The following is a 25,095-nucleotide window of genomic DNA, read 5'->3' on the forward strand; positions in this document are numbered from 1 at the left end:
TCATAATAATATATTACTAAAGTATTATTTACTAATACAAAAAGAAAAGCTACCATAAAAATAATATTAGAAAAGAGAAAAGGATCACATTATAATTGCACTTTATAATCTTTAAATTCATAAGAATCATCCATTATTTCATCCAAAACAAATGTGTCAGCAATCTCTACTTAAATATAAACAATTAAATAATTTGCTAGAAACTTATCTTCCATTTTACTTTGGAAACCTCTCTTAATAATACTGTTAGGCATAAAATATTCCTATTTTATAACCTATTTTATTACTTATTATTTGTTATGTTCTTAGAAATTTGTTATTAATTTGAACAAAAATATATTGATTTTCTGATTTTATTATTTATAGGTAAAAAGACTAAAATATGGTAAATTTGTTTATAATTTGGATTCTTTGAGTTAAATTTTGGAGAGATGCATTTTTTGGGGCCTAAACGTTTCAAGTTTATGAAGATCAACTAGACATGATTTTTTTCGAGAGCTTCAGGATGCAATTTAATGATTTGAGGATAAGATCTCCAACATTTATTTTCAAGGTTTTATAGAGTTTAATGGAATTATGCACAATAATCTTTTTTTTATCATAATTGGAGCGTTAAAATGTATTTTAAGGTTATTTTAGTTGAAAATTTTACCTAAGATATTGAGAAACTTTCCAAAACTATAACTTTTCAACACAACTCGAAATTCAGCATGTCGCTAGCCTATAAACTTGTATCAATGATGTGTCGACTAGTCTTATGATTGACTTTTATTCGTCAAGAATTTTAGTTTGACTGGTATACCATAGTGTAGAGCTCGTCAATACAAATTCATAAATTGACGGCATGCCTAATTCTAAATTACAGTTAGAAAGTTATAACTTTGAAAAAATTTTAAATATCAGTGTTTATCTATTTCCAAACCAGTTCTAGATTCTGCCATTTAGTTAACCCTAGGTTTATATATATTTGTGGAGATGCATGCCATCATCAAATAAATAAAAAAAATCCAAAAAGTCTAAACAAGCTCCAAATCCACGAACCCAACTAGAACCTCACTCATGACCCATTTAACAACAAACTGGGTCAACACCAATTTGAGCCACCTTCAGCCACCTAGCAAAGCCATAAGCTAGTGACCAAAACCATGGAGTTTCTGCCAAAACCACTGCTAGATGCACTCGGATTGGGCCAACGAAGCCAGCAGCTATGCTCCAATCAGGTCAATAGAGTTTGGTCGTTTTCTAGCCACTTCAGCCTATCCCATACCTCCTACCTACCATTTTTTAACCATCTAAGCTCAAATCTGGTCTCTGTTTGTCAAAATTCCTCATAGTTTGAGAAATCCATCAAGTTTGGATAAAATTTAAAGGAGGTTTTATGACCATCGACAAGGCTTATGGACTAAGGTGAGTACACCATCATATTCCTTTTCTCATGGGGCTTTCCATCAGTATAAAATTTGTAAATTTTGGATATGTTTGATAATATTTCCATGTTTGGATCAATTAGTTTAATATCAAATAAAAATTGGACTATATTTGGACACAATTAGATAAATTGAACAAAACTAAAATTGGGTTAGTGTAATTAGTGTCAATGGGACCTAACAGAAGGTTTAATTTCATTAAATTGGCCTTTAAGTGAAAAATCTCAATTTTAGGTGTTAGGTATTTAGGGCACACAATATAATTAGACTATTCGATGTCCAATTTTTGAAATTTTAAAGTTACTAAAGTTATTTTTGAACATTGGTATATACCATCTTTAGGCTAATTTTTGGAGTGTGACAAATATTTTACTATTATCTTAGGCACTAAGACTGATACTAGATGCGATCAGGTATAGGAGTTGGTTTAAGCTGTGATTTATGAGTGAACCTTATTTTCTAAAATAGTTTTGGAAATTATGTATTTGATCATATATGATACATAAATTATATTATTATTGTTATTTCTGGAATTCTTTAAGTCATATACTTTATTACATGCTATGAAAAAATTATTTAATTTATCATATTATAGACATTAAAAGGAATGGTTTAGCATAATAAATTATAGTATATGGCTATACAAGTATATATATGTGTTTATGTTAGTATTTGTGAGAATATTTTGATATGATGATTATAGGTATTAATTGATAAATTTTATAAATATTTGGGTTATGAGTTGGATCCTGGGTTATGAAGTATTGTATACCATACTGTATCATAGATATGAATTTTGTTTGATTATGATTACATGCGCTTATTTTACCATTCTCTACTTGTTCATGTGATTCTTAAGGTTTGATAGAAGGTCCCAATTTGCAATGCCTCTAGGACACTAAGTGTCGCATTGGCAATTTCCCCATCCCTTAGTAATCAAAGATACATTAAGACGCTAGTTATGGTTGTGCAACAAGATATGGTAGTAGTTATGGTACATAAGGATATTGTTTATAGTATATATTTATATGTTTATGTACATGTATATATTTGATTATCTATACTCATAAATTATGATTCGTAAAAGTATTAATTATTTATGAGGTGATGGATATTATTTGATTTTAATTTCCTTATTCAGTGTTTTATGAATTTGCAATGCTTTGGGGATGATCATGGGTTTTGTGAAAATCGTTTGTCAAAATAAAGGAACGTTCAAAGAATGAAAGTGAGGTCTTAAAAGATGTTTTTTAAGAATATTATTTATTTTCATAATATCTTACTTGTTCACTTACTAAGTTCATCTTATAGTTTCATATTTTAAACTATTTCATTAGACTGTAGTTGATAGTTGCTGCATACTCTATCTTGTCTCTATTATGCTTTCTTGTAAAACTACTATTTATTTTATTTTTTTTATTTTTCGACTCCTTTACTCCCTTTAGTATGCTATAGTAAATTAATCTAATATGTATTATTTTTATCTTTCTCTCGAGTTGTAACCCGTGATAGGCATGATTATGATTTCACAACTTCCATTAAAAGCATTTATTTTTCTTATTATGCTAGTGGGTTATATCCAATTTATAAGGAGATTTCACTAAAATTTTGGTACCGATTGAATGGGATTTCCTTAGGCTCGACCATCATGGGTGCTCAAAAAGGGCCCCGAGAGTGATCTTGTCAAATTGGTATCAAAGCATTAGGTTTTTTGGATTCCATTGAATGCGCACTGCTGTGTGTATCATAGCCTTTTGATGTTGTTCCTTCTTCATATACATTGTTTCATTCCCTTATTTGATTTGGATTGAATATCATATTGATTTGAATTTGTCTTTTATATTCAAATTCAAAGATGCCTTCCAAACATGGTAGACTTAGACGTCAGCAGGAGCCAGTACAAGGTATGGGTGAGGCCACCCTAGAGGTTGAGCACATAGAGCGATTGGATAAGGCTATGGCGAAGGGTATGTGTATTAACCTTTCGGGTTCCATAGTATGACAATTTACAAAGTTTGGAGCAATAGCACTTAAAGGCACCACTGAGTCCGTTAGCAACATAGGCTTAGTTAGCTACGATTGAGAAGATTCTGGAGGAGGGCATGCAATGTCCCGATGAAGACAAAATTAGGATTGTCAATTTCCTTTTGGAGGGTGATGCTTGCACTTAGTGTGTTGATCAGCAAGCAGTATGGAATCACACATGGGAGCGATTTAAGGAGACCTTTGATGTTTTATATTGCCTTCAAGCCTACACGGAGTCCAAACGGTTGGAGTTTGAGATATTGACTTAGAGGACAATATTTATTGCAAAGTATGAGAAGAAGTTCAAAAAGCTATTACAATTTGGCCTTTTCATGATTCCTGATGATGCCACAAAGAAGTAGAGATTCGTGAATGGATTGAGTGAGTACATTGTTACAAGCATCTTAAGAGCTCACCATCCTACTTATCAAGCTCTGCATGAGACAATCTTATAGCTTAAGGCACATATAAAGATGCATGGCCTCATTGGCGACCTTTGAAGAGTACATCTATGGGCAGTCCTAATAAGGGGTTGTCCAAGAATGGCAGTTTTGGTTATTAGGCATCTAGCAAAGATGATTTTAGAAGAGGCAGACATACTACCAATGCATGGGGTGCCCGTAGTCATAGTACTGATCAGCGGTCTATTAGAAGTGGCATTGGAATTCAACATTTTGGATAGTACAATGGCTATTAGGGAGATCAATCTAGTGAACCACCCATACACTTTGTAACATTTATGGCAAATTTCATACAGGTGTACACCAAATTAGTGGTGGGTGTTTATATTATAGACAGCGGAATCATTTTAAAAGGGAATGTTCTCTTTGTTTGGGGGCAAGTATGAGAGCTATTGAGTCTAGCTACCCATATCATCAAATTGGATCTTATTAGCAAACTGGATCCTATTAGCAAGTTGGTCCTAGCTACTGAGCAGGCAAGGTGCTCAAGCAAAACAAGTTAATGCTACTTATTTAGGTAGTAAAGCACCAATAACACTTGGGACTCAAGCAATGGTCAGCGAGAATGACTACGTGCTAGAGGTAAAGTAGTTTTAATGATGTAATAGAAGGCTCTAGCCACACCTGATTTAGTTATAGTTATGATATCAATTCTTGAGGTTGACAATCCTCGAGTTACACATTCCTTTGTATCACGTTGTCTAATAGCATGGTTGGATAGAGATCTTGTTCCTTTAAATTCGACCATAGATGTTTCCACAACCATAGGATAGTCATTATGGCCAAATCAGGTGAGAAAAAGGTGTGTGATTACCAATGGTGACCACGAGATTAAGCATAACTAATTCAGTTAAAGCTTCAGAGCTTAGATGTCTTTTTGGGGATGGATTGGCTTGCAACCAATCATGCTTCTGTGGAATATTTTAGTAAGGATGTTTTATTTAAGTGACCAAGCTTAGCTAAGGTTATATTTCGTGGGAAGTGCAAGATTCTGCCTTCCAACTTGATTTCTATTATTGTTGCATACTGTGTGGTTCAAAGGGTATAAGGGATTTTTGGCACACATCATTGATACTTAAGCTAATAAGGTAGGCTTGAGAATATTTACATAGTGTGGGACTTTTTAGATGTGTTTCCCAATGATCTTCCTAGATTGTATCCAAAGAGAGAGATAGACTTTACTATTGATCTAGTTCTTGATTTTGGTCTTATCTCATAACTACCATACCAAATGGTCCTAGCAGAGTTGAAGGAGTTGAAGATTTAGTTGTAGGAGCTAATTCATAAGGGATTTGTGAGATTGAGTGTTTTCCTTTATGGTGCACCGATTCTGTTTGTAAAGAAGAAGGATGGCACTATGCGATTAAGCATTGGTTATAAGCAGCTGGATAAGATTATCATGCAAAACTTATATCCTTTGTTGCATATTGATAATTTGTTCGATCAGCTAGAAGGTACTAAGGTATTTTCCAATATTGACTTGAGGTTAAGGTATCACTAGTTGAGGTTTAAGAAATCTAATATTCCTAAGACTGCTTTAAGAACTTGATATGGACTATGAGTTCTTAATGATGTCTTTTACGTTGATCAATGCTCCTACAGCATTCATAAACCTTATGAATGGAGTCTTTTGCTCATTTTCAGATCGATTCATTATAGTCTTTATTGAAAACTTCTTTGTTTACTCTCTGAGTGATGGGGAGCATGAGGAGTATATGATATTCATGTTATAGACTTTGAGGAAGTATTAGTTGTATGCTAAGTTTAGCAAATGCAACTTTTGGTTAGATAAATTGGGTTTCCTTGGACATTTCATTTCTACTAATGGCATTAATATGGGTGATCAGAAGGTGGAAATGATATTGAATTTGGAGTAGCTTATCATAATGATTGAGGTAAAGTGTTTCCTTAGGTTTTAGTGGGGTAATTACCACATGTTCATCGAGGGTTCTCTAAAATAATAGGACCACTTCACTATCTAATCAGGAAATGAGTTAAGCTTTTATGGACTGATAGATGTGAGTAAAGTTTCCAAGAGTTGAAGAAAAATTAACTTCAATGCCCACTCTAACTTTACCAGAAAGCAGCAAAGGATTTAAGATTTACAGTGATGCTTCTCACCAAGGCTTATGATGTGTATTGATGCAATAAAAGATGGTAGTGGCTTATACTTTTAGGCAATTAAAGAAGCATGAGTTAAACTATCCAACTCATGACTTGAAGCTTGCAGCGGTGAATCTTTGCTTTGAAGACTTAGAGACATTACTTGTATGAATCTATTTGTTAGATCTACACCAAGCATAAGAGCCTTAAGCATTTGTTTATCAGAAGAAATTAAACTTAAGGCAAAGGAGATAGATGAAGCTGTTTAAAGATTATGATTGCACTATTTAACTACTATCCTAGTAAGGCAAATGTGGTAGCTGATATATTTAGTAGAAATGCTATAGGTTCTTCTGCATACGTTCAAATTATCCAGCTTTCTTTGATGGTAGAGTTGTGAAAGTTAGGCGATGTGTTGAGGATGGACCCTTAAGAGCTCTTTTGACTAGTTTTCGAGTTTGACCTATACTTATTGATCTCAATCATGATACCCAATATTATGAAGTTGAGAGGTATGGTTGTAAAGGCTCGAGTACAGCTTTTATAGTTAGAAATGATGGAGCTTTGATTATGGGTACTAGACTTTGCATTGCTACAAATGAGGAACTTAAGAAGGAGATTCTTGATGAGGTTCAAAGTTTAGCATATGCCATGCATTATGGCAGAACCAAAATGTATCGTATTTTACAAGAGCATTATTGGTGGCGAAGGCTGAAGATGGAGTTCACATATTATGTATCCAAGTTTATGGTATCTTAGCAAGTGAAGGTAGAGAGGCAAAAGCCTTTAGGACTTTTGCAACCTTTGCCTATTCCAGTATAGAAGTGAGAGCATATCACTAAGGACTTTTTGTTTAAACTTCCTCGTACTTAGGCAAGTCATGATGATATTTAGGTTATTATTTACCAACTCATGAAGGTCTTGCACTTCTTGTCGATTCATGACACGTATACATTGCAAGACTTAGCCAAACTTTATGTGAAGGAGATTGTGAGTTCACATTGAGTTCCTGCGTCTATTATCTCAGATAAAGACACATGGTTCACAACCAGGTTTTAGTATTGCCTTTTTACTCATAAATAGATGGGTTGTCGAGAGGACTATATAGACTTCGGAGGATATGTTGAGATCTTGTATACGAAAATTCAAAAGGACATGTGAGTCTCATCTATCTTTGGCCAAGTTCACTTGCAATAGCAGTTACCATTCGAGCGTTGGTATGGCACCTTATGAAGCCTTATATGGGAGGCAATGTAGAACTCCTATATGTAGGAATGAGGTTGGTGATTAGCAGCCTAGAGGTCCTAACTGTGTGTTGGACAGTCGATAAAGTTTGGATCATTCGTGAAGGTTGAAGGTAACTCAAGACAAATAGAAGATATAACAGCCCTCCATTGATCCTTTGTTACTCTTGAGTATCAAAAATTAATTCAAAATCATCTTCTTCATTCAATGGTAATGATGAAGATGATGAAACCTCATCATCTAATTCAACTGGAAATTCATCATAATGACATTCTTTGCATAAAAAGTTGTATAATCTTGCACAAGCTAATACCAACTTTGCATGTGTTTGAAATGGAAATGGAGGAAATTGTGAACTGCAATTTATATATACCAAATATCTTTTCAATTACATTCCTTAAAAGAGAATGCTAATGATTTAATAACTCATTTGTATCTTCAGGATTACGACCTTGACCAGCTAATTTTTAAATATAATAATGAACACCTCAAAGAGAAGTTAAGAATTGGAAATCCACAATCGACCAAAAAATATTTACCAAACATACAATAATAATGAAAATAGTAAACAATATATATAACAAGTATAATTAGAAAAAAAAAAACATTAATTAGATAAAGAAGTGGTGGTAGAAAGTGCAAAGAATGGTAATTAAAAAAAAAAAAAGTTTGTGGCATTAAGTCAATTCCTCCTTGATAAAGCATCATTTAATACTTTTGAATCATGTGCAGATCTCTCCCCTCCCACCCACTAAAAACTTATATAAATTCTAAATCAAAATTACAAGCGGTTAAAACATTATGTGAAATTATTCTATAACGATTAAAATAGCTGCTTATATCACGTTCAGTTACCATTGTTGAAATATGGATGTCGTCAATAGCTCCAATTCAATTCTAAAATAATAATAAATAATGACAGCAATAATTATATCATCATTAATAACAGCAACAATAATGTCATCAATTACTTTAAAGTAAGGAAAAGACCTCGTACTTTCCTCTCTTTTTTTCCTTTTTTTTTTTTTTGGGTATTGTGGATCTAGGTTTGGCCATCATATTTACTGGGATTGTGTTCAATGCCTTCAAAATCTTGTTGAAATTTTTGTTTAAAGCAAAATATGATCGATCAAATATTTACAAACTAAGCAATATTGAGAATTTTGATCGACAGTCAATAAAAATGTTGCAAGCATTTCTTCAACACAAATAACCTAGTATCGTGTAAAAGTGTTTTTCTTTAATGATGCTGCATAGCTTTAACAACACATTAAAATATATTTTATAAAGTTGTTGAAAATGTTTAGATCCTCATTCAATATTTTATGTATATATTTATATCCATTTCTAATTTTTGGCTACCTAGTTAGTGGGCATTGGACATGTTAATAACGCATTGCAACTATATAAGCTCATTTAGCACATGTAAAATTGCTTGACAAATTGCCATCAATGAATACCTTATAGCTTCATATAATTCTTTTTCCATTTCTTCTACTCCATGTTAGATTAAGACATTGTATATCCCTAAATAAAGAAAATAAAAATAATGTATGAACATGTATTTTAAAACATCTAATGTCTTTTACATTTTTGTGTACTTCTTACATAATAATAATAATAATAAAGCCAACAATAATATAATTAGCTGCCAATAAAATATAGTTCATTACTAGCCTAAATTAAAATATATAAAACAAAACCCATAAGATAGTTAATTAACATTCTAAAAAAAGTCATTGCTAGCTTAATTTTTTTTTAAAGAAAAAAGAACCTCATAAAACAATATAATTAACATTCCAAATTCAAGAGAATCCATTATTACTCAAAATAAAATAAAATAAAATCATAAGATAGTGTAACTGACATCTAAAAATAATATAAGTCATTACTAGTCATCTAAAAAATCAAAGAAATACTACTCTTATTGTTTCAAAACATATCAATTCAATTTGCTCTTCAGTGTTGTTTCCAAAAATTCAATCTTCTTTCCTTGGTATTTAGGATCTTAGATGCCTTGAAACGAGTATGATTATCTAAATTTGGGATTTCCTTTATAACATCTCAAAAACTATTTCCAATGGTAATTGAATTAATAGTTTAATAAGAATCCGTCCGAACCCGTACAATCGACAACCCGGTTGGGTGTTGATTCGATACAGATGAAGACAAGACAGATCACTAGGACTCAAACCAAGAGATTTAAGGACAACTTGTCTGCATTTATATAGGGAGTAATCAATTCTCAAAAGGGCTTATCAATACCTGTAGATGCAAAGCCTGTTTTGAGCATCCAAGTGGTGGAAGCCGTTACAGACCCAAATAGTTGTTTTAGTGCAAATATGGACTCCGAACATCCATGGATGGATCCAACACTTCTTGGATTCAATGGATATCACCAAGAGGCCATGGATTCATGACAAGGCAAAATCAAAAGCACCTAAAATCATCTTGTACGGACAACATCGAAAATTGGTCGAAAATGTGATGTTTAGCCGTTCGCTTTGACTTTTATTCTTGTTCAAGCAAGTTTGACTTATTCCAATCACGGGGCAACGTGTGGGAATCATTATTAATCATATTTGGCATCCTACATGGCATATGGAAGCTGATTTAGAGCTCGAACAAGCTCAAAGATACCTTAGTAGTTAAGCTAGTCAACTAGTTTCCTAATTTGATTTTGACTTTTTGTTTTAGGAAATTAGTTAATTATTTGGTTTCTATTTATTTATTTTCTAGAAAAATTAACTTAGAAAAGTTATTATTTTATTATTTTCACTGTAAATTAATTAATTTCTAATTCAAAATGAATGAATTAATTAATCAAAATTAGTTTAGTTTCGGAGAGAAAAAATTCGGCCAAGCTTGTTTCCTAATCTACTTGAACTTATTTAAAGGTTATTTTTCAATGAGGAGGCAGCTTAAATATTTTATAGAAAATTAATTGTGAGATTGAATTTCTCTTTATTCTCTTTGAACACCTAAAACATCATTAGAGAATGAGTGTTTTAGTTTTGAATTATGAATAGGATATTCATCACCTATTGTAGTGTCTTCATTATACCAAGGTTTCTAATCATAGGTTGGTTAGGGGTTGAGGTCATTCCATTAAAATCTGAACTTAATTGAAATCCAGGCTAATATAATACGAGTTTAGGCATGTGTCAACCTAGGTTCGTATCATTTAGTAACAAGGCCAAAATTTTGCTCAGGTTTGCTCTATCTTTATTTGCTTTATTTGTTTTTATGTTAATCTACAATTTTAGCATTAGGTTAAGGTAGCATCCACCTCATGCACATTCAGCATCTTAAAAAAAAAAAAAAATCAATCCTAGTTAAATTAGGATTTCCTTATTTTATTGTATTTTTGTTTCCTAGTTTGTTGGTTGTTTTCTTTTTTTTTTTATCATTGTTCTTGTTAATTTAGTTTATTGTTGTTTTTTCTTTACTATTTTGATCTTAAATATTTGCATTCATATATTTAAAAAAAAAAAAAAAAAGAAGAAGAAGTGTGTTTGCAACAACATATATCAATTTACAAAAAAAAAAAAAATTACAAATTTGTATCTTGTTGTTGGTGGTCATGGGTTTGGTGGATTTTTGGTGTGGAATTGCTATTTTTGCTGTTGATCTTTATTACTGGAGTTATTTTACATTCTGTGAGTAAAAAAAAAAAAAAAAAAATAGGTTTGTTGAACTTGGTGTTTGCTGGAAATTTCTTTGAACTACTGAATTGTTGACTATTTATTCAATATTTGGAGTTGCTGGAGATTTATTTTTGCCGCTGGATATTTGAATTTTGGATGCTAAAAATATTGGACTAAAATTAGTTAAAGGATTTGATACAAAAACTTGAATTACAAAGGACAACAACCAATAACTATTCCGTATTTTTGTCCAAATTGATTCCTATTCATGTTTAAATTTCTTTTCCTAAATTTTTATTCTTGAATTCTTAATTTCTTACCATCTGGTCCAGTTCTTATTTATTCCAAAATTCTCTTTGCTAAATTGCCTTATTTTTTGTTTAGAAAAGCCGAGAATTAGGTGTTTAAAAAATTCACTCAGTATTGTTTACTTTTTGCTACTGTTTTGTTGATAAGTTTAGTTAAAACATACTTATGATCTAATTGTTGTTTTGTGGGTGTTTTAATTAGAACTTTGAGATAATTCTTTGAGTAGAAAAAGGCAAGAGCATGTGAGCTTAAAAGAGAGTAAAAGCCGAAACTAGTGTGAAAACATGAGTGTCGAGACCTTGATTGAGTGAAACATGTAAGAGCGTGATTTTCAGTGAGGTTCTATTTAATTTCTGTGTTATTCATACTAACATGGCAGATTCAAGATTGAGAATGGGAGATCCACCATTAAGAATTAATGAAGAAGAATTTATAGGATTCCAAGGTGATTCCCAAGCTACGGGGAGTGGTGAGCAAACGGACATGAAAGCTGTCTTGGAGCAATTACAGCGGATGAATGCTCAATTTGACCATATAAATCAAAGGATGGACAGACTAGAAACATCCCAAAGAATGCTGAATACAAGGTTTGATGCTCATGGAGGCCGAGGTCGAGGGCAATTTTGAGAAGAATTCAAGGAAGGCAACTTTGGAGATGACTTGGATGAGGGATATGATAAAATTTTTTAACCTCAAGGAACGCCAATCCGTAGGAGACCAGCAAGGAATAAAGATGATGATCTTGGGAATATCTAGGTAAACATACTACCTTTCATGGGGAAAAGTGATCTAGAGGCTTACTTGGAATGGAAAGAGCATATGGAGATGATCTTCGATTGCCACAACTATTCGGAGGGAAAGAAGGTGAAATTGGCAGCAATGGAATTTGGCCATTATACATTCCAATGGTGGTCTAGTGAGAAAAACACCCGAAGGAGAGTAGGTGATGACTTGATTACTATATGGCGACAAATGAAGGGAGCCATAAGGAAGTGATTTGTACCATCACACTATCATAGGTTGTTGTATCAAAGACTGCAATCTTTATCTCAAGGAAATAAGTCCTTGGAGGATTATTACAAGTAGATGGAAATGCTTATGATGAGGTTAAGTATGAATGAAGATAGAGAAGCAACCATGGCAAGGTTTTTAGGTGGTTTGAATTGTGAAATAGCCAATCAACTAGAATTGCAATAATATGTGGAATTGGAGAAGATGTTGCATGTGGCTATTAAGCTTGAGCATCAATTCAAGAGGAGGGGTGTAAGCTCACAGTTTGGAGGTGTTTCCAACAGTGGAAGATCAAATCCAAGTGGCTGGAGAAACAATCATATCTATGAAAACAAGTCAAGACCAAAAGTTGGAGAAGAAAGTTCAAATCAGCCAAAGAGAGTGACTAGACCCGAATCTGTCCAAGCCCATAAAATTGAAGGTAAATCTTATCCTAAACCTTCTAGATCTAGAGAAAATGTTTGTTTTAAGTGCCAGGGATGATGACACTTTGCCAATCAATGCCCGAATAGAAGAATCATGGTGCTGAAAGGTAATGGTAAACTAGAATTCGAAAATGAGGAGAGTGGGGGAGAGGTCGAATTGGATGATGAAGAACTTGGAGAGGATGAGAAAGAGGAATCCAAAAAAATCCAACCTTTAAGGGCTTATTTGAGTTTAGTTGCAAGGAGGGTCCTTACTGTATACAAAGATGAGGATCAAGTTCAAAAAGAGAACATCTTCCACACCCAATATGAAATTCAAGATAACATATGTAGTATGATTATAGATAGTGGATGTTGTGCAAATGTAATTAGTAGTATGGTAGTTGATAAATTAGGTATAATAATTATTAAACATCCAAAACCCTATAGATTATAGTAACTTAATGATAGTGAAGAGATGAAAGTAAATAAACAAGCCAAAGTACAATTCAGCATAGATAAATATGTGGATGTTGTGTTGTGTGATGTTGCGCTTATGCATACTGGTCATATATTGTTGGGGAAGCCATGGCAATTTGATAAAGATGCCATACATTATGGGAGAGAAAACTCCATTGTTTTTAAGTTTAAAAGCAAGAAGGTTAAACTAGAGCCATTGACCCCGAAGGAAGTTTTTAGAGACCAGGTACAAATGCAACAAAGGAGGGAAGCAAAGAGACTTAAAGAGAAGGCTAGTATGGCACCAACGGTTTCACCATCCATTCAAGAGGGAAAATGTGAGCTTTCTGTCCAAGGTAAGTCCTCTAAAACCCAGGTTGACTGAAAAAATTATAATAAACCCGAGAGTGAGGAATTTGGTGTAAAAGCCGAGAGTGATGTAAAACCCATTGAAGCCATGAGTGATAAAGGAAAAGAAAGAAATGAGAGGAAAAATAAAAAATTTTATCTTAGTTTTGGTGATGTTAATAAAGCCATCTTAAGTAAGAAACCATTGTTAGTCATGAATTATAAAGATGCTTATTTAAAAATACTTTTGTTGTATAGAACTTTATATGCTTTGTTGAGAGCTTTACTTTGTGGAAATTTGAAAATTTGGAAGAAATTATTTTCTAACTTTAAAAAGTGTAATTTTTCCTTAATGAGCATGTATTTCTAGATTTTGTTATGATAGTGTTTGACTTAGAAGATTTGGTTTGGTTGCACTTACGAAAGGAGAGGCTTCCAAAACAAAGGAAGTCAAAGCTTATGCTGCGTCTGGATGGACCTTTTCAAGTTTTGGAGCAGATTAACGAGAATGCCTACAAACTTGATTTAATAGGTGAGCACAATGTTAGTACCATATTTGATGTTGATGATTTATCTCCTTTTGCTGCAGGTGATGATCTTGATTTGAGGACAATCCTTTTCAAGAGGAGGGGAATGATGAGAATCTGTCCGAACCCGTACAGCCGACAACTTGCTAGTGTGCTAACCCAATACGAATGAAGACTTGGCCAATCACTAGAACTCAAGCTAAGAGATTTAAGGACAACTTGTATGCATTTATATAGGGAGTAACCAATTCTCAAAAGGGCTTATCAATAGCTAAAGATGCAAAGCCTGTTTTGAGCATCCAAGTGGTAGAAGCCATTACGGACTAGGGTAGTTGTTTTAGTGCAAATATGGACTCCGAGTAGCCATGAATGGATCTAACACTTCTTGGATTCAATGGATATCACTAAGAGGCTATGGAATCAAGAAAAGGAAGAATCAAAAGCACCTAAAATCAGCTTGTACTGATAGCATCTAAAATTGGTAGAAAATGTGTTGTTTAGCCGTTGACTTTAACTTTTCTTCTTGTTCAAGCAAGTTTGACTTATTCCAATCAAGAGGCAATGTGTGGGAATTATTATTAATCATATTTGGCACCTACATGGCATATGGAAGCTAATTTAGAGCTCAAACAAGACATTGGTTAAATATATCTTAATAGTCAAACTAGTTAACTAGTTTGCTAATTTGATTTTGACTTTTTGTTTTAAGAAATTAATCTTTTATTTGGTTTCTATTTATTTATTTGCTGGACAAACCAACTTAGAAAAGTTATTATTTTATTATTTTCATTGTAAATTAATTAATTCCTAATTTAAAATAAAGAAATTAATTAATCAATATTAATTTAGAAATGGAGAGAGAAAATTCGACCAAGCTTGTTTCCTAATCTACATGGCCAATTTTGTCTTATCATTTTAGGTTTTTTTTTTTTTTTTTTCGTTTCATATCTTGAACCTATTTAAGGGTTGTTTTTCAATGAGAAACAACTTGAATATTTTACAAAAAATTAATTATGAGATTGAATTTCCCTTTGTTATCTTTGAATACCTAAAATACTATTACAGAGTGAGTGTTTTAGTTTTGACTTATCAATAGGATATCCATCACCTATTGTGGCGTCTTCATTATACTAAAGTTTCTAATTATAGGTTGGTTAGGGTTGAGGTCATTTCATTAAAATCTAAACTTAATTGAGATCTGGCTAATATATTACGGGTTTAGGAGTGTGTCGACCTAAGTTCGTATCATTACATGAATAATCATTTAAATCAAACCATATAGACACAAAATAATCAAACCATTTATATATTGTACTAATATGGCCAAAATATTTAAAAATATAAATCATTCACAGATACCATCGATGATCACTCTTGCTCCTCCTTAAGGTTAACTTCAAGCACAATATGAGTGATAGTTCCATTAAGCTTATTAATGATCTGAGCAAGTTATCTAGATCTGATTCAGAACTATTGGTCTCTAATGAGTTAGACTTCAAACTTAGTTCTATTTCGATTTTAAGTTATTGTGAGAACCTCTAAACTCATGGGTTGAAAGTGTTGTGGTGAAATATAGTGTCCAAGAGATGGAAACCATACAAAAAATCTTGTTTATCACTATATAGTTTGTGAAAGTATTTGTATGATAATTTTTATGGGTAGAATAAGACTAAAAAGTTATATAATAAATGTAAATATATAAAACATATATAATAATTACTTCTATCTAATAAACTATATATTGTTTTTTTTTAATTAAAAACAAAAACACTTACTTTGAGATAATTATTCCATACTTAATCGGGAGTAGTGAATTTTTTTATCACAGGATCCTATCCAAATCCAAAAACATAATGAGAAAGCTCACAGAAATTGTTATAACTTTGTTTGAACCATTTCAAACAACTTTGGTATGGAGAATAAGTCACTTGACACCCAAATTTTGCATTTAAAATGGGAAATATCTTTCTTTGTGCAATATTCTTACTAAATGAGCTTATATTATTGTCATGCTACCCACAAGTGGCGGAATTAACCATAAGTTTTAGCAACTCATTACTCTTTTTTGTCCCTTTACTAATTTGTTTTTACAGTGTTTCCCTTTCCTTTGTCATTTTCTTGATTTGAATCTCCCATTAATAATATTGCTATATTGTACGCACAATATCACAAATATTTCTAAAAAACATAAGTTAAGAAAAAAAAACAAAAATAACTACACAAACAAAGAAAATTAGCAAGTTGGAAGCTACATAATTATAAAACTCATGGAAGCTAAAATATAAAATCCTAAAATCCAGATTCAGCATCACAAAACATAAAATCGATCTTATTGAGGAAGATTCCGCTTTATCCATCCCTAGCTAGCTATCTGACTTACATAGCGACATGGAAAACTAATTCAACATTCTCTTATTGGGAAAAAAAGAGGTTCTTACTACTATTTTCCTTCAAGAGGATAGGAACAATGAAATTTGGCCACTATTCCTTATTGTGGGAGGTACAAATAAGAAATTTTGTGAAAAAAAGGTCAACAAACACAACATTATGTAAGTAAGCAGAGTATAATCTGGAAGCTGATCCAAAACCAAATGATGTATAAGTTTAATTTCAAAACTAAATTTGGATTTTTTTAGGACCTCCAATTCTTATTTTGAATGGACAATATCTCAAAAATATCATTTTCATTAAAATGCTCTAGACGAAAAGTGACCGAATAGTTACTATTTTTATTTAATTATTTATAAAAAAAAATTAAATTTTAATAGAATAATAGACTGACATTATGACAAAAAGGTCCTTCTTCACCCCACATTCGAATAGTAACGATGAGTGGTTGAAGATTTTGATTAGGTGCAAACTGCAAAGAGTCTTCCAGACCTAAAAAAAATATACACTAAGAAACAAATAGAGAGTTCCATATAATATATATATATATATATATTTGTTTACAAATTGACAAAACACAAACAGGCAAGTTGACAAACAAAAGGTAGAAACCAATCAATTAATATAAGCCATGGTGGATGCTAGGGGATGTACGGCTAAAGGGATTGAAGATTAAGGTTTGCTTTCAAAGAGGGATGGATGCTGGCTACTTTATTTTGCCTAGTATATATGTAACATGTTCATTAGATTTTTCACAAGAGGTAGATCCAAATCCAACGAAGATCGAAAGATAATCTCTCCATACCTTTTAAACCAATCATCCAAAAACCTATTATTATTATTATTGTTATTATTATTACTAGTATTTTGTGAATAAAACCGTATAGTTAATTTGATTTCTATCAATTTCCATCCTATGCAAGAACCCTAGCTCTTAAAAAAAAAGAAAAAAAAGAAAAAAGAATTGTATGCAATAATAAATAAACAAGCAATTTTACGGCATGATATTGAAATCCTATTGAATATAGTATACTTTTTTAGAGTTTTATTCGGTCTCTTTACACCACACACACATATACAAGTATAAACAAATAAAAGATTCAAAAAGTAATTCATGATAAAGAAGAACACAAATAAATAAATAACAATATATATATATATATATATATATACATATATATGAGAGAGAGATTATCCAAGAAAAAAGTTTTTGATTTACCCGAAGTGGTGAAACATATCCTCTCTTTTTCCTTTGATGAGTGACAAAAATCTTTAGGATTGTTGGGGGAGAAAATGAAGTTTTGTATTTATACATCTCACCTAAAAGTAACCTCTCACCTAAAAGTCTACAAAAATCTAGCATATTATAAAATCTATAAAAACATTTAGTTTTTGAATACATATATATTTTTATGGACTTTTAAAAAGTTTCAATTAATATTTTATTATTTTTATAGGTTTTTAAAAAATTCATAAAAATTTGTATTGTATATTTTAGGATATATTTTTCTACTCTTTTCAAATGCATTAAATACATTTATTTAGACTAAAATATTTTTTTAGTCATATCGTCTTACAAAAACAAAATATTTTGTTTATAATTTCTTATACGAATGTTTTATATTTGAGCGCATTCCAGTTATAGTTAATTCATTCCATTTTAACCATAATGTTTCAAGTTTTATAGTCTTTCCAACTTTGCTGAAATATATGAAACTCATTTATTTTGATTAAAATGTCTATAAGTTTATAATAAGAAGAAAACAAAATCTTAAACTTTAAAAGTTGGAATTGGAGCCATATGGACTTTTTAATTTTATAAAAATCTATAAAAATTATTTAAAATTCCAATTAAATAAGCCTCCTTCAATTTCAAATTGAAAGTAATGTACTTTTAGAAGTTTCAATTGCATACCTTAATTTTAGTTGTGTCTTCAATTTGCCTTCATTTCAATTTTATAAATTAAGACTCTTAATTTTATTTTTTGATTTTACTTTAGGCCAATAGATAACAAGATTATTTTTGTTAAAACTATTAAATTGGGGGAAACAATGTAGGGGCCAAAAAAACAATTATTTAAAAAAAAAATTTAAAAAAAAAGAAAAACTGCAAAGGATTAACTATAATTTTAATATAATTTTAGTTCAATTTATATGTGAGTTTCAATTTAAAAAAATTAAAATTAGAGGGTGTAAATTAAAATCAAAATTAAAATTGACCCTTTTTTGAAAAAAAAAAAAAAAAAAAAAAACAACGAGGTAGTTTTTTTTGGTTTTTTCTTAAATAAATAATCTAAGAAAAAGAAAGAAACAAAATAAATTACAGATGATCCGGTTCAAATCTGACCAAACCCGTAAGGCTCAAAATCTAAACCGAACCGAATTAGACATTGTTTACGCGCAGTAAAAGCTTTGGACGTCGATACGAATAACGATCAGAAAAGCCAAGGAAAAAAAGGGGAAAGAAAACCAGAGCGAGAGAGAGATAGAGAGGGCGAGAGTTTCACGATTGCCCTCTCCGTCTCCGATCTACACCACAATTACCCCCAAAAACATTTTTTTTTTTTTTAAAAAAAAAACTAATTTTTATCAATTTCTTTAATTGTTTTTGTTATTTTATATTCTTTTTCGGTTTCAGTCACATGAATTTCAATCTCTTTCTCTACGCCAAGTTCTTAGCCTTTTTTTGAATGCGAAGGTTGAATGCCCGCACACGGATCGATTCAAAATCTACAAGCGACATGGATCCTATAAAGCTCCCTATCCGACCCGCCAATCGATTCTCTCGGAGCCCCAAGAATGGCAACAAATCCAACTTCCTAATTTACGCGTCAATTTCGGTCGCATTGGTTTTGTTACTTTGCTTTCTCTTTGTTTTCGGGAGGAAAAATTCCAGCAATTTCGGGGACAAAAGGTATGGGATCGTCATCGATGGAGGGAGCACCGGTACCAGAATCCACGTGTTCGGGTACGTCGTGGAGGATCGAAACCCGGTGTTCGATTTCGGGAAGGACGGGTTGGCTTCTATGAGGGTTAATCCGGGGTTATCATCTTATGCGGCGGATCCGGAAGCTGCGGGCGGGTCATTGGCGGAGCTCCTGGAGTTTGGGAAGGGTCGGGTTCCCAAGGAATTCTGGAAGGATACGGAGATTAGGCTTATGGCAACAGCGGGGCTCCGATTGCTTGAGCCGGGTGTCCAAGATCGGATTTTGGATTCGTGCAGGCTGGTGCTTCATGCTTCTGGGTTTAAGTTCAGGAACGAGTGGGCATCGGTCATTACTGGTATGGCGTTCAATTTTCTGTTGTTTTTAGTGAGAATTATAATAATAATTATTACTAATTTACTATTACATTTACCATTAATGGATATTATACCCCAGTACTGCATTTTCAATTTTAGCAATATTTTATAGAACAAGTTGACATATATGGGTCGTATATTGAAGAATTTTGTGGAATTGTTAAGAGGGAAGTCGACAAAAATAGAGAAGATGAGGTGAAATGTAACATTCATTCTAGTTCAAATGGTGATTTTTTTTTTTTTTTTTTTGTGTCACCACTATTTGTAGAAGTTAATAGAAGAAGACCAGTAAATACCGGTGTTAGAGGGAGGACTATAGCCCATATCTTGGCCTATTGCTTTTCCATTTTCGAAACTTTGCAATGGTCACTGGTTAGCAGTAGATTTTAACTAGAACTGGGACAAACATTAGATGTTATTTACATGTCATTTACTCAGAAGTTTACAGTTTGTCAGGGACCAAGGTTGGTATCTCCTTATATGTGTAAAGCTCCTTCTAACAAGAAGGCTCCAATGAGGACATACTTAAGAAGTTAAGGATAAGGGGGCCCAATCATTTAGAACCCTTGGCACGTCAAATCCAAGGGCTATAAATGATTGAACCCACTTATATATTGAGGATATCCTCATTAGAGCCACATTACTCATTCTAAATAAATATGCATAGTTAGGTTTTTTAATTAGTTAGGTGACTGGCTGACTGCTCGTAAAGCAAGATCTTTAGACCAATGCTCTTCTTGGCATCTTATATATTCAGCTTATATGGAAGAGAATCTTTCTTTCTTTTTTTTTTTTTGGTTTTTGGGGCATTTCAAATTCTGTTGCCGATTTTATCCTACGATCTTACTGTTCATAACTTGGTTTTAAATTCCAGAGTTACTTTTCTAAAGGCATAGTGCTGAAAGTTGTGGTATGGTATGTTAGGCTCTGATGAAGGGATGTATGCTTGGGTTATTGCAAACTATGCCCTTGGCACTCTTGGAGGTGATCCTTTACAAACAACTGGGATTGTTGAACTTGGTGGAGCTTCTGCTCAGGTTTTGTTCCATGTTTTCTGTTTTTACAATATTATGTAGATTGTGGAAATCTTTTTTTCCACATTATCATGTTTCATGAATGAATAAGATCAAAGAATCAAGTGGAAAATAATTGCAAATAATATAAGCTGAAAGTTTGAAGCATGACATATTTTGGGCTACATCATTAAGTTTGTTTAGTGTGCTTTTATTTCAGGTGACCTTTGTTTCAAGTGAGCGAATACCACCTGAGTTCTCTCGTACTATTAAATTTGGGAATATCACTTATAATCTCTATAGTCACAGCTTTCTTCACTTTGGTCAGGTGTGTGTTCCTTTCTTGTAATAATGTACATTTGGCATTAATTAACGTGGCTATTGTTACCTGAGAAACACTTTTACATTTCTTGACTGTTGTACAGAACCTCCTAAATTATGGCAAACACTTTACTGTCCTTATTTCCTTTGTTGTGATCCAAGTGGTCAGAATTTTTTTTTTTTACATCTTTATAGATTCATGTGCCTTTTAATTTTTGATGTATGTGATTTTCTTTACTTAAATTTCCTTTTGAGCAATTTGATTTGTTTATGATGGCATTTTGCAACCTTAACACCTCATTGAAGACAAATTTAATTGCAAATCACTTGTACTGTTTTGAGCAAGGCATTTTAATTTTTCAAGAAGGAGCTTTTGATAGTTTGATTTTGCAGAATGCCGCTTACAACTCAGTGAGGGAAGCAATTATTTCAAGAGACTTCGACCTGGCCAAGTGTATGTGTTTTTTCTTTCCGAATGCATTTTTATTTTTGTTGTTTCTGCACAAAGCTTTTGCCTCTGTTTGTATGTTTTGAACTTGGATTATCAAAATGAAGAACCTTGAATGTTTATCATAGTCAAGGGACTTATTTTTACATGTCAGTATGATTTGATGCTCTTGAAGAGAGTAGTGAATGGCATAATTGTGTTCAACCATTTAGGTATGAATATTTAGTGTTTTAATGAGTTGTCATCTGTATATCTATATTGATTAAGAGAATGAGAATCAATGAAAACTATCCTCTTGCGCATGTGCACCACATGCTCTGCTTGTTTTCACAGTTAGGATGCAAGTGGTTCATATTTGTAACTCAACAGTCTTGTAAAGGTTGAAAAATGATGCCACAGTTTTCGGCAGTTAAATTAGTATTACTTCTGTCTCCGAGGGTGTTCCCAGTGGGTCACTACCAGCCCCATTATTTCTCACATTGTAGAGTAGGATGTTATCTCTGTAATGTTAACATTCTCCTTAAATGCAGCTGCCAGATATCTTCAGATTGGAGTAACTATAGATCCTTGCACTCCTAAAGGGTATTCACATAGTGAACAGTCATTGGAGCTCTCTCCAGGTTCTTTAGATGAAAAGAACGGAATTTTTTCCACTCTTCTACCGAAGGGGAACTTCTCTGAGTGCAGATCTGCTGCATTAATGATGTTGCAGAAAGGAAAAGGTTAGAAGTTCTCTCTGTACCATGTTTTTAAATAATATGTCTGAACAATTTCTCATAACTATTTGTTATAATTCTTTTCTATTTGAAATTCAGAGAAATGTTCTTCTCAGAACTGCTATATAGGATCAACTTTCATGCCTAAGCTTCAAGGGAAATTTTTGGCTACAGAAAATTTCTTCTATACGTCCAAGGTTTTGGTTTCATTTATTTTGATAGTTAGATTTTCAAAAACCTTAATCAGTTTTCTTGCTTTTAGATGTTCTTAATTGTGTAACCATTTTCTTCTTTTGACTATGCACAACATGTATAGGTGCATTGCTATATGTTTCTAATGCCCTTTTTTTCTTTTTCTTTTTTTTTTGTCTGTTTGTTACTTGATTAGTTCTTTGGTTTGGACCAAAAGGCATTACTTTCTAATCTTATGGTAGCTGGACAACAATTTTGTGGAGAAGATTGGTCAAAGTTGAAGAAGAGATATCACTCATTTCATGAGGAAGATTTACTGCATTATTGCTTTTCTTCTGCCTATATTGTGGCCCTACTTCATGATAGTTTTGGAATTGCTTTGGACGAAGAAAGGTATTGAACAGTTGGTGGGCTTTTTACTAGGTTTATTATCTTACTGCCTACAGTTTCTAGAGTTGTACTCTCTTTCTATCTGTCTGCACATGTGACTAACATATTTTTGTATCCATTTACTCCAGCTGCTTTTTATTATTATTTTTTATTTTGAGTGTATGTGTGCCAGTGTAATCACTTCAAATAATTTTAATTTTAATTATTGGATCAGGATCAATGTTGCTAATCAGGTGGGAAACATGCCCCTTGATTGGGCTTTGGGAGCATTTATCTTTCAAAGCACAGCTAACTTGGCCATGGAGCACCACCCTGACTGGATTGCCACATTTATTGCTGATGACTCACCTACACTTCTCTCGCTGATCGCCATCTTTATAATACTAATGTTTACAGCATGGTCTATATCAAAGTGGAGGAAGCCACAGTTGAAGACAATTTATGATCTGGAGAAAGGACGGTATATAGTCACCCGTGTTAATAGATATTGATAGATTCTTGAAAAGGAGATAATGATCATTGTCTGTTGCTGATTGGGATGGAAGACTGGTGTAATTATTATACTGCACTAATACACCTGAGCAGCCTCAATATAGAATCAGAGCCCACGGTCATTATGACGAACTGGAGATGACATTCTATATTTTGTGATTTCAGCACCAAATGTAGTGGGAGCTAGGATAGAAGATTTAGATTCCCATTTTGTACGTAGTGGGAGATCAAGACCTGAGTGTTGCAATACAACATGCTTTCTCATGCCCATATGCAAGGTTAGGATAAAATGTGAGGCAGATCGGTTTCGGAGAGCTCTGCTTTCTTGGGAGACTCCATGCTGTACCATGTATGATAATGTGCATTACTTGTGCTTTCTCTACATTCCTGACGTGGAAAACAGCTCTTTCATCCATGAGCTTTAACAGATTTGCTTGTTTATGTTACAATGGGTGGGTGAGAGATGATGTTTTGCTTTTTGATTCGTTGGTCATTGTGTGAAGACACCAGTAATTTACATGTTTATTACGAATTATTATGATTCTAGAGGCATTCAACCATTAGTGTTTCTCACTTTAACCTTGTTTGCAGATGGTATGCTTTTTATGTTTTGAGCAGAGGCATATATTTGTGGCATTTGATTTGTTTTTCTCTGTTATACAGGGTGTTAGGTTCATCATATTTAACTGGTAAATAAACTTCTTGATTTTTATTATTTTATATTGGGTAAAGCCAAAAAAAGTTGAAAAGGTAGAGGATGACGTACTCTTATACCTTTGTACACTAATTTATAGTTCCCTAGCTATGATGAACTTGTTGGTATGATGTTGTGGATGGACAAAGTGGCACCTTCAATTATAAGTTCTTATTTCCTTCTTTAGAGGAAAAATAAATGAGAGAAAAGAAGAAAAGAGACGGGCCAAACATTAACATCGGGGTATATTAAAGGAGGAGAGAGAAATTCGTCGTTATCAGAGACTTAATACAAGAGGTTCATTTGTATGTTAAAGTGCTGCTGGAAGTCTGATAGAAATTATCATCGTTGAACAAAAGGACGGTAAAATATAAAAAGAAGACGTGCCTTGGATTGGCTAAAGGAAACTTCCTACGAATTTGGTCAAATGCAAATGTTTGACCAACGACAGAAAGATCTAGCACCATGTAATAGTGGTCTTATGTGAAGCAATTCCTACGTCATTCAATACGCATTGCATCTTGCGTCTATAACGGTGTTAGTAACTATGGCAAAAAAAATTATGTATATAGTCTCACTCAAATCCCAAAAAATAAATGATGATAATAATAATAATTTTTTTTTCTTTTTTTTTTTTAATTTTCTGGTGTGTGTTTTGGGGGGAGAAAAGGGGTGGTTAGGGAAGAGCGGTCACTCCCCAAAGCAAACAAAACCCAATAAATGATTTTGGTATAGAATATGAAATTGAACTTAATCAAAAACCTAGCAATATATCGTGATTTGGGTACACATATATATATATATATATCAAGAAAATTCAACATTTTCTTCAACAATATATATATATATATATATATATGCAAATTCCTTTATATATGTATATATATATATATGTATGTATATATAAAGAGAACCGACACTTAAGCCACTTTAACTACAGTTGTGTGAGGTTGAAAATGGACAGTAGATGTTTTCCTATAGCAAAAGAAAAGGATACACCAATTCTAAAACAATAACAGAACAGGAACAAGTACATTGCCTCTCAGTAAAATTATCACAATTCATAAGAAAGTAAACCGTAAGTCAAAGGTATAACTTGCGGTTATAAACAAAGGATAAGAGCAAAAAGAAACGGTTTCGTTTGATTATACATAAAAGGACGAACGACAAGACT

At 32.7% G+C, this 25,095-nt stretch overlaps 1 protein-coding gene across 1 annotated transcript; it reads left to right on the plus strand.

Annotated features, from left to right (window-relative positions):
* Positions 1-18,729: 18,729 nt before the first annotated feature.
* Positions 18,730-23,806, plus strand: LOC107434338 (probable apyrase 6). Its single transcript, XM_016045796.4, has 8 exons — positions 18,730-19,636; positions 20,580-20,692; positions 20,889-20,996; positions 21,383-21,443; positions 21,968-22,159; positions 22,253-22,350; positions 22,542-22,738; positions 22,950-23,806. Exons 1-8 carry the CDS (start codon positions 19,045-19,047, stop codon positions 23,224-23,226), a joined length of 1,638 nt encoding a protein of 545 aa, XP_015901282.2. The 5' UTR covers positions 18,730-19,044; the 3' UTR covers positions 23,227-23,806.
* The last annotated feature ends 1,289 nt before the right edge of the window (positions 23,807-25,095 follow it).

Source organism: Ziziphus jujuba, chromosome 12 (assembly GCF_031755915.1).
Source record: "Ziziphus jujuba cultivar Dongzao chromosome 12, ASM3175591v1".
In the NCBI taxonomy this organism is placed as follows: Eukaryota; Viridiplantae; Streptophyta; class Magnoliopsida; order Rosales; family Rhamnaceae; genus Ziziphus; species Ziziphus jujuba.